At 34.0% G+C, this 12,094-nt stretch overlaps 1 protein-coding gene across 26 annotated transcripts in view; it reads left to right on the top strand.

Moving 5' to 3' along the window:
• Nucleotides 1–12,094, top strand: part of LOC106869751 (liprin-alpha-1) — a 323,446-nt gene that overhangs the window by 190,250 nt on the left and 121,102 nt on the right. For all 26 annotated transcript variants that reach the window (XR_016242521.1, XR_016242520.1, XR_016242519.1 and 23 more), the window contains one exon: nucleotides 11,034–11,255. Coding sequence is in view for 22 of the 26 variants with exons in the window: in XM_089354797.1 (XP_089210923.1) it covers nucleotides 11,034–11,255 (222 nt within the window). In the remaining 4 variants the exon portion in view is untranslated. The remainder of the gene's footprint in view (nucleotides 1–11,033; nucleotides 11,256–12,094) is intronic.

The raw sequence follows: 12,094 nt of genomic DNA, 5'->3' as shown, positions 1-12,094 counted from the left end.
ATGACATTCATCGATACATCTATGAATGATTAAAGCGATTTGTAAATTGATTTGCGGCTAGTTGTCGGAATTGAATTGAAAAAAATTTCTTAATTGATCAGACAGGAAGGTCTCTCTCTCATTTCTATTAATCGATAATAGTTTATTTAAAATTCATAGGAGTTAAAAGTTACCCAGATAAGTCAGATGTGTGCAAGCTCTAACAATACCTGGTGCTTGCTTCAAGAAACTTACATTGATTTCCATGCAGATAAATAGTAACATACTTTCAGTGTGTGTGTATGCAGACATACATATGTTCGTGTGCACACATACATACATATGCATGTATATACACATGCACACACTCATATACAGGTATATGCACACAAATACACATATATGCTTGCATACATGCACATAAACACACACATGCATGAGGGTGGAGTGTTCTGGGTGTTTTCACATATGAGTATGCACACACTTTAAGCAGCATATGTAACTAATTGCCAGATCTGGAATGCATATCCATTTCCTGTAGATTAGAGGGAAAGAAGTTCAATCCACACAGCCTGTAATATTAATTAAGTTGATATGCTTAGTTTACCTGAGCGCTGATAATTGCAGTGTTTATTTGAGAGGAATAGATTTAACATTTACTGAAGAAAAAAAATGTAAGTTACTTGTAGTGGAATTAGATGGGGAAGATTTAGGGAACTCTGCTTCAAACCTAAAAACTTTGTACCACATGATTGAAGCCCAGGGAAGAATACTAAATTGTAGGTGTACTTAACGCGTCTCCACTTGGGAAAGATGATACTAAATTGATGATTCTGATGGTTTTGTTAAGAATGTTAATTGATGAGGGATTCAAGTCGATTAATAGTAGCCTGGGTGTCTGGAGATGTGTATATTTGTATGTATAGGCAAGTTTTGACCATTAGAAACCCTTTCTGTCCTGCTAAAAAGACCTAACTTGAACGAGGATCTCAATACCAGTGTGTGGAATATTTGAGTGGAAAATACTTACAATTTATCAAAACTGACAAATTAAAGAAAAAGATGAATAAAAGAAATGGTGATTACTGACTGTGGCACCTGAGGTTTTTTTCTTGCAACTCATCAAAGTAATCAGTACTTCATCAGCTTGAAAGAAGTTATTTGGGTACCTTGCTCATAGCCAACTTTTTCTCCAGCTATAGTGTATCTGTGTGTGTGTGTGTGTGTATTTAATACTCATTCATTCATAGTGTTGTGTGCGTAGTATCTGCTGTTATTCTCATACCATGGTTTCATGCGGTGTTGTCCAGATATTTGGACATCAATTTTCAGCAGACTACTCGCAGTAATTGAAGTAAACGGCTGAAACCAGTCATGGTATTATAAAAAGAAAGTAAATGTAATCAATACTTGAGTCTATTTCATTGTAAGTTTTCTGTTTTTTTAATTTCATTCTTGAGAAAACTCTGTCTCTATTTGTTTTACTTAGTATTATTTTGGTTAACTTTTTGTTTTGTTTTAGTCTTTTTTTTTTAACTATGAAGTCTGTCTGTTCTAAAAGCAACAATATGATGAAGTGGTTCTTATTTCTTTTACCTCTACCATCAGAAAGAATATTAACTGGTATTCAATATACGTAATGTGTGCCACTGTATGTGAAGTGGTAGGTTGATAGTCAACTGAGAAAGAAAGCCAGTTTCAATTCCTGAGTTGAAGTTAGATTATTCACCAATTGTCTTTTGGACAGGCCTGGCTATCTCAATTGTGAGATCCCTTTTGAATAACAAAAAGGCAGATTGGAGAGAGAGAGAGCATTCACTATCATACAGTATTGTACTTCATTCATCATGATCATTATTATTTAACAACTATTTTCCATGTTGGCATGAGTTGGACAGTTTAACAGGGTCCAACAAGCTGCAGGGCTGTCTTGAACTCCAATGCCAGTTTTGGCATGGTTTCTATGAGTGGATGCCCTTCCCCACATCAACCACTTCACAGTGTGTACTGAGTGCCTTTTCCATGCCATTGACACTAGTCAGGTGAAGTACAGTGAAAGGATCACACACACGCACACACTCTCTACATTTAAGGTATGAGACATTTTGGCATTGCTTATTTGGCAATATTGGTTCAATGATGACTTATTTGACATCAGACATTTTAATGTTTGTCTTGTTCTGTTCTCTTTCTCTGTATATTTCTGCACACATGCACGTGTGAGCGTATATTTGACTCCAGTGCCAAAATGTATGGTCACCAAAATAGGTTGAATGTCCTTTCAGCCATGCCAAATTGTCAGCATCCAAGTGGCTGTTCCCAATCATCTCGCTCCAGTATATTTGTGTGTGTGTGTGTGTGTGTGTGTGTGTGTGTGTGTGTGTGTGTGTATACACATGTATATGCACACACACACACACTCCTATGCATACTTCTACACATACATATAATCCATACATCATGTATAGTATGTATTTATGTATGTGCACTTGCTTGCTAAATAGTAGTCATAGTATGGGTGCCTGCACTGTAACAGCCCATGGCTGCATCCACCATCTGTTGGTGACACCCTATTACATTTGATGTCTTTGCACCACTCAGGCAACAATCTTCCAACCCATGGGTCTGTTTAGGCAATTGTTACTGAGAAGGGTTTTACGAGGTCAGAGTGCACATCCTACCTCACCCTCTTTCTATCGCCTTTTCCGACATGCAGAGGAAATGTTCTGTCTATTCTTTAACACGTCACAGCAATGTGAAATGAAGTGTTTTGCCACCAGGTCTGGGAATTGAACTCATAATCTGGTGATCATGACTGTACACCCTAACCACTGAGCCATGTCCCTTCTCATTTGCTTGCTAAAAATATGAGAAAATTTTACTTGAAGGTGTATAATTTCAGATTTTACTAGGTGTGTATGTTACGAAACCAGGTTGCTAAAAATGTACACGATACTTATCTAATGAAGAAAATTACTTGCAGAAACCTTTAAATTCTTCTGTCAGTTAGTGAAGATCCCATTAGGCTTAATGAAAATTCCTCATAACATTAGTGAAAACGGAAGTTTGCTATTTGATAGATTAATTTTCTACAGCCTAATCAAATTTGAACTTATACAGATATGTATCTCATTAAGATGTCATGATTCATAATGACTTCTTACTAAAAAGATATTTTAATTAGATATTGCATTTGCTGCTGAACTGTTGAAATATTGAAACAGCTTAATGACATGGTTATTTCCTTACTAACTCAGGAGTTCCTATGAGTTTTTCTAATTGGAAAAATTGAAACTGGAAATTTGTGAGTTTTGTTTATGTCATATCATAAGTAGATATTAATATATCTTCATATTATAGGCGCAGGAGTGGCTGTGTGGTAAGTCGCTTGCTTACCAACCACATGGTTCCGGGTTCATTCCCACTGCGTGGTACTTTAGGCAAGTGTCTTCTACTATAGCCTCGGGCCGACCGAAGCCTTGTGAGTGGATTTGGTAGACGGAAACTAAAAGAAGCCCATCGTATATATGTATATATATATATATATATGTATGTATGTGTTTGTATGTCTGTGTTTACATTTAACAGGCATTCTCTGCACCTATATATTTGCCACAGGAGACAAATTTGTAAACCGTAATGTTTTTGCACATACTGGCTTATAAAATTGGATAAAACATAAGATTGAGAAATAAAATAAAATAAAAAAATATACATTACTAGTGTTGGGTTCTGTTGAAAAGAATCAAAAGAATATATTATAGGTGTATTCACTTAAAGAATGGTAACTTTCAGTCAACCGAAATATTTTGGACTACCATATAGTTTCCTGTATACGTGTGTGTGTCTTTGTGTTTGTTTCTCCCATCCTGCCCCACCCCGTAGCAAGTTGTGATGATTTGTTTATGTCTCTGTAACCTAGCAGTTCAGCAAAATATTCTGATAGAATAAATGCTTGACTTGAAAATAGACACTAGGGAACAATTTATTCAACTAAGCCCTTCGAGGCAGTGGCCCAGCATGGCAGCAGTCCAGTGACTGAAACAGATGATAAGATATAAGGTATATCATGACACAAAGCATTCATTAAAAAATTTGTTAATCAGTTTATTAGATAATTGCAGGTAAAGCAGGTGGGATGGGAGGATCATTTTAAAGAGCAATGAAATGAAACCGATCTTATCATCCTTCTGTTAACAATGCATATGCATGCACATGAGCACATATGCATGCACATGTGCACATATGCATGCATGTACAAAATATCTGATTTAGGTGGTGGGTGGAAATGTTCTGGCTGTGTTTGCAACTATGTCAGTTTCTGTTTTATTGCACTGCATGGCAACCTTGAGAAATGTTTTCTATGAAAGCTTTGGGGTGACCAATGGTGAATGAGAGAAGTTTGGAGAGATGGGAATTGTATCAAATCTGCTTATCTATCTATATCTTTATACATACACACACACAGAGAAAATAAGGGCTTGTCGATAAATTGATGTATTAAAATGAAAATATATTTTGATATTCTGTACAAGTTCTGTTCATTTGCGCTAGGAGTAACTTAGCCATTCAGTAAATAGGTACTGATAGAATAAGTACTAGACAAAGAATGTGGGGGGGGGGGCGATGTAATTGAATTAAAGAATTAAGGCCACTGATAAAGGTGCCCCAACATGGTTGCTGATGAAAAACTGAAGCCAGTAAAAGAAAAATATTGATTTTGTAACAATGCTAATTACAAATAAATCGAATGTGTACCACAATATTTAGTTTTTAAATCACTCATGAACATAGATATACTAGTGAAGGCAGATTGAAATTCATATACCTGTACTCTTAAGCACAGGTAAATGCATATTTCGAGAGAGAGAGAGAGAAATTGAAAGTAAAGGCATTGCATTACTTTCCCTATGTAATTACAACTGGTACCAGAAAAAAGAAAAATGCAACATTGATTGAAATGGTGTAATAATTTACAGAAATTCAACCAATAAATTTTTAAATTGCTAAATTAATATCAATTTAATGACAATTACTAAAATTAGAATGAAAATTACCTGAAGCAAATCAGTAAATTCATATGAATACAGCACAGATTTATAAATGTGTTTATTGGGGAAAATAGTAATAATAATAATAATGATAATAATAATTTTAATAATTTTAATAATGCTACTGGTTTGGATGAAAATAGTGATGGGAATCAAAGTATGTAATCTCTAGCTCACAAAAGTTCACATCTCATTGAATGTTTTCCCTGCTCAAATTGTAATGTTTACATAGATGAGTTTAGGAAGAAAAAATATAAAAAGTACTGATGTAATCAACTTATTAAAATTCCTATCATGAAAAGCTGTAAAACTCCTGCTCATACAAAGTGTACCTTACATTATGTCACACTACACATAATAGACATTTCAATGAGCCCATCAATATATATATATATATATATATGTATGTATGTATGTATATGTATATATGTATGTATATATATGTGTGTGTGTGTGTATATATTTTGTAGAGAACATTCCATTAAATTTTCTTTATCTTCTATTCAAATTGGTTTGTTCAAACTGAATAAGTTTAAAAAAAATATCAGGGAGGGGATGAACTTTAGATGCTGTCTTTCTGCTTTCTATTATTTTTTTCTTCCCCTTTTTTTCTTTTTCAATCAAACTACACGATTGATAATGTTATTTCCAAAATATTGATCATAACATTCTGGCTATTCTATTGATTTAGGGAAAATAATATAGGCATTAACTATATGTAAATTAGTTATATGCCACAAAATGTACCTCCTCCACCCCACTTTATTTCCGCTGTCCCAGTAGAATAGTATCAGAGAAGTTTCTCCAGCTGACCTACTCCTCATAATATACCATATATTTATTTACATTGGGTCTACCACTACTTCCTACATGTTGGTCATGTAGACTAAAAGGTTATTTGTAATTTGGCTGGGAATGTGGTGTCAAGTGTTTTTCCTTTAATTGTACACTTCCAATATATGATTTAGATTTTCTACTTCTGAAATTCTGTAGGAAAGTTTCTTTTATTTCTCATAATTATGCTGCAGACAATTGTGTGTCAGGTGTCGACAGCTTCCAGGTGTTCTACTGTCATGACATAGATAGTAAATCATCATCATCATTATTTAACGTCCGTTTTCCATGCTGGCATGGGTTGGGCAGTTGGACTGAGGTCATGAGAGCCAGCAGCTGCACCAGGCTCCAATCATCATATATATATATATATATATATATATGTATATATGTGTGTTTGTGTGTCTGTGTTTAGGTCCCCATAACCTAGCGGTTTTGGCAAAAGAGACCGATAGAATAAGTACTAGGCTTACAAAGAATAAGTCCTGGGATCGATTTGCTCGACTGAAGGCGGTGCTCCAGCATGGCCGCAGTCAAATGACTGAAACAAGTAAAAGAGTAAAGCAAGTCTATGTATCAACATCTGTAAAATACCCAAGAAAAACTAGAACTTTCACAAAATTTTGGGAGATCAGACAACCTAAGCCAAGAGTTGTGGAGAGATAAGGGAAAGCCTTAACTCATCAGTGGGAGAGCAGTGGTTTGATTGATCAGTTGTTAGATTCTAGTGAAGATATTCATGTTAAAGTTTGCAATTCACCTAAACATCCATTTATTATAAGGGTATATGAGATGATTTGGCATCACTGATTCGATGCTGACTTACTTGACATCAGGCATTTTAATTTTTCTCTTGTGTCTCATCCTCCTTCCCTGTGTACGTATATTTTTGCATGTTTGAATGCATGTGTTTGGCTCCAGTACTGTCACCAAAACAGGTTCTATAATCAGTCAGCCATGTCAGACTGCCAGCATCTAAACAGCTGCACCAAATCAATCTCATTGTCTCATTATAACTCTTGGTCTGTCTTAATTGACCTCATGTAATAGATTTTAGTTACCATCATATCAAAAAGTTGTTAGTGCCATATTTTGAGAGAAAAAAAAAAACGAATTAATCTATCAGTGCTGTGTCATCTGATAGACTGTTACTGGATTTGATATCAAAAGGAAAATTAGTAAAATAACAGGAATACAATTATACAAATGAGCAGGACATTCACCAACATTAACCAAGGTGCTGTAGACACTTGACTCTTCAACATTTCTTCAGAGAACTGTAGCTTTCCAATATAAAATTTATTGTTAGTGATTGGAAGTGGTTTCTTTGCTGTGACTCTTAGTAAAATCCTCCAAATTACATCCAGTTTGACATTGATCGCCAGAACTCATGAAGCAATTTAGATGGAAACAGCAAATCCCAGAACAAGAAACCTAAAGAAATTATTAGGAGAAAGATATATGGTGTTTCCTTTCATAAATGAGTAGGTGAATGAAACCAAATAAGTTTATATAATTACAGTAGACAAAGGTATGTCAGTGCGCGCACACGCACGCACACACACACACACACACACACACACACAGGGAGAGAGAAAGTTATATTAAGAAAGCCATAACAATGCAAGTTGGAGATAAAGGTGTGAAAATCCTTTATGAAAAGGGAATGACAGCTAAGCTCCTTTCAATCTTGCACAGATCAGGAACAGTGAAGTAGTTATTTTTCAAATGCTAACATCAAGCAGAAGAGGCCCTAATCAGCCTATGTACATGTTGCACCATGTTAAGATTTGTAAAATAGCTGTTTCATTGCTTCTGAACTGTGCGAAAATATTGCAATATAGATTAAAGTGTAAACCATTCTTCTTACATAGCTTTTTCATTCCATTTTGAGTTTTGCTCTTAGTTTTCAAATTGTAATGGCTTTCTTAAATACTACTATTCTATTTTGCAACACTTCATGCAAGCTATTCTGTCCTTAGATACATATATGGTTATGCTTCCCAACCACATGGTTCTGGGTTCAGTCCTGCCGCTTGCCAGCTTCAGCAAGTGTCTGTTACTGTAAGCCCCAGGCTGAGCAAATCTTTGTGATTGGATTTTGTTGACAGAAACTGAAAGAAGCCTGTTTATATATATATATATATATATATATATATATATATATATATTTATATATATATATATATATATGGGTATCACTTTGACTAACATTGCATGCTAGTTGTACACTGTGGCACCATTGTATAAGTTATGTTGTTAGCTTCCTACTTTCCATGAAAACACGTTCAGTCTTGGGGAAATATTGCTTTACTTGGGAACAAGCAAGGGTTGAAAACATGAAGACCGTTTGGCCATGGAAAATCTGCCTTAATGAATTCTCTGTAACCTATGCAAGCATGGAGAAGTGGCCCTTAAGACAATGATAATGATGGTATACACATACACACACACAACTGCTGCTATATATACACCTATATACACAAGCATGTGCATGCATCTATTGCAGGGGCTGCCATATGTTAGTAAAGTATACTTTGTCTAAAATGTCATTATTTATATCACAATACTCTCGTTATCGAGAGTGGAAACCCTGGGTAACAACAAACTGAATGTTGCACCAACTAATTGGCTATAGACAAAGCAATGTAAACAGTAATTGGCCATCAGGGTTTCTTAAACCTGCCATATGCTGGTGCCAACTGACTTAGATCGTGGTAAAATGTGAATGAATTGTTGTTATAAGTAGTTAAGAAACTGATAGTTAACATTTAAAGAATAAAAGAATTGGAATTTTAAACTGCAAGTAGGGTGAAGGTGGGGGGATGCCCTGGCTAAATTCTGAGAAGAGAGGCAGGCTGTCGAATGAGCTTGTCTCACAAGACTTGGGCAAACCTAAGGCTCTATTAGAAGACATTTGTCCGTTAAATATAAATTTACTGTGTAAGTGTTTCTGATCTAAAAGTTTACCCTAAAATTAAACCTGATCATCCATAATTTACCAAGTTTATTCATTGTTGTAATGTTAGCAGCAGTACTGTAGCTGCCACATCACTGTTTTAAGACTTTGAGTGGCCAAATATAGATATTTTATGTAGAATAGATGATGGTGAAAAATTGGTAAAATGTTACTGATATATATTCCAGGAGGCCTGAAATAATGCATGTATATTAAATTTAGTTAGATATATGTAAACATGTTTAGACATAAAAGCTATATTTAAGTACTTTTACCAATCTTAATTTAATAGTCCATATGCAGTATACGTCAGGATTTTTTTCCCCTCTTTCTTTGGCCTATTATTTATTCATAATATGGTTGGTTTACTTGCATATATAGAGTTTTCTTGCCACAGTTAGATTCAGTTGTATAAATATGTATGAAACTTAATTGTTTTACTCAAATTTGCAAAAATGCCATTATATATTAACTCAATCCTACCAAGTTATGAATACATATGCTCGCTAACCATTTATAGTAATAACTTTCATAAGATTATAATTTTTGTTTCGAATCTGGATGTGTTGCTTGTGTGATTAACCTGATAATCATTAGAATTATCATATCGGATTTCACAAAAGTCTAATTCAATTACAGAAAATAATCTAAATATCTGAATCTTAGAATACTTACAGTAAAATATGAGTACTTTTTCCACTGGCATTTGTCTTCGAGTAATACCCACATCTACCCCAAGTCATTAAACATTTTTTTTATGGCTTACACAGGGTTGAGAAAGGCAGCTTTTTAAGATGAACTTTTGAAAATGCAAGGGTGAAAGGACTTAAAAGAAATTCTTTGATTGGTTTTTCTTTAGTCCACAGCCAAATTCTGATTACTTTTAACTGGGATATGTTCACCGTTCATCATTTTCTCTTTCATAATAAACATATATTTGTACTACTTCTAGAGTAGAATTTATAATATTAACTCAGTTTAAGGCAGCAAGCTGGCAGAATCATTAACATGCTGGGCAAATGCATAGCAGCATTTTGTCTGGCTTTACATTCTGAGTTCAAATTCTGCTCAGGTCAACTTTGCATTTCATCCTTTCATGGTCAATAAAATAAATACCAGTTAAACACTGGGGTCAATGTAATCAACTTAACCCCCCCCCCCCTTCTAAAATTGCTGGCATTGTGCTAAAATTTGAAACCAATATTAACTCAGTTTCCTTTGCTTTCAAGTTTTTGATGATTACATTAATATCAGTTCAGTATCAATATATGTAATGATAGGTCATACAGATATATATGCTTGGCTTTATTGCCCACAAAAAAGGAGGGGAAGGGAGGGAAAAAAAAAAACTAATTTGAATTTCTGTGATGTATAGCCTTAAAAAAGATGCTTGTAACCTTATTTCATTAACTTAATGCAAGTCTCTGATCTCTATTTAACTGGTAGATGACTTTATTTTCTACATTTGCTACTTGATTAATTATGTCAATAATATATGCTCATATCTCTGAATAAACACACATACCTGCTTGTGTAAATATATAAAATATGTAGTCATAATTTAATTTAGATTTTATTTTGAAGCTGGCATTTCTTAGAGAGGACATGAATAGGAACATCCTGGAGTTCATTCAAGTGTGTGCATACACATACAAAATCTGTTTATATATATATATATATATTCACATACACACATGTATAATCAGTTTATATATATATGTAATCAATTGAAGAATTGAAAATAAAGAAGGAAGATCAAAGCTAAAATTTAAGCTGATTTCTATCTATCGATTATTGGAAAGTAAAAAGAAAAAAGAAAAATTAGCAGTTTTCTAAACCAAAGTTCATTGACCCAAAGCAAAGTGACACTGAAATGTGTGAATGAGAAGAATGTAGAAGAATTTTGAATCATTTACTGGGCATATAAAAGCATTGAAGCATGGCTCAACGTAAACTTGTTTGTGTGACCCTTACTAATCTGCTTTCCTTTTATTTTAATTACATTTGTAATTAACGTTTTTTTCCACAATGCTTATTTATTTTTCTTTCTCTTCTTTTGTCATTGTATAATTAATAATAATTTTCAGTTCATTTTTAATTTCTTAATTTTCCAATTCTATTGCCTTTACTCAGTTGTTCATGTGCCCATCATTTTTATTAACTAATAATTGTTTCTATCATTTCCTTTCTTTCGTCTCCCAATATTCTAGAGGCTATCAAATGGATCAATAGACCCAGATTCTGATGTTAACCGTGTGATAGAGCTTCAGGAAACAGTGGAAAAACAGAACTCAGAATTAACTTCTACTAGGACAAACATTTTAGAATTAACAAACAAATGTACAGAATTGGAAGAATCTCTAACGTCTACTCAGAAAGATTTAATAAAGTCTCAAGAACAATTAGTTAAACTTCAAAGAGATCTTCGAGAGGTAAGTTTGTGTGTTTTTGTTTTGTATTATCCTGGTGTATATCAAACAGTTTTTTCAGTCTGCTTATGAAGGATACAGGATAACCATGTATGAAATATGTGTTTCTTTTCATAATTTATATAATGTCAGCTGTTTGGAATTTTAGCATTTATGGTGAAACTATTTTGAGCTTATAATGTAGATTATAATGTGTAGCATTTATGATATAAACTATTTTAAGTTTTGAGAGTTATGATGTAAATTAGTTTTAAAACATTTATGATATAAACTATTCTAAGTTGTTTCTGCAATGTAGACATTGCAGTAATGATTTATAATCCAGTCAATCATTTGTGACGACAAAGTTAAGTTTTACAACATAAGCATGAGCCAGTAAAATCACCATAACTTTTTATTTTTTATTTTTGTTGACTATATAATAGAAATATAGGGCTCTGCACTTAAAATGCATTTCACCTTTGACCCATCTGACACTAAATTGGTAACTGATACTACTCTGCAAGGTATGTGCCTCCACATTCCACAAACTGTCTTACCCCCAACCACTAAGTAGTTTGTTCACAGCTGTACAAGCAAAGATACAGTCAACACCTTGAAGAAGCCACCCACCAAGGGTATTTATCCACCCCCATTATCAGAGAAATAAAAGAAATTTTCTTAACAATGCACAGCTTGCAAGCACCCTCTCACCTCACAAGTTAAATGTAATGTTGATGTCATCTGTCTTACCAGTTGTGGAAGGCCTTTGAAAGTCATGGCCACACCCCCTTCTACTTCCTCCAAACCAAACCAAAAAAAAAAAAAAATCATTTTAAGTTAGGAAGATCATCCAGCCATGA

This window comes from Octopus bimaculoides, chromosome 7 (assembly GCF_046866305.1).
Source record: "Octopus bimaculoides isolate indiv1 chromosome 7, ASM4686630v1, whole genome shotgun sequence".
NCBI lineage: Eukaryota > Metazoa > Mollusca > Cephalopoda > Octopoda > Octopodidae > Octopus > Octopus bimaculoides.
This window is presented reverse-complemented; position numbering and strand designations above follow the sequence as displayed.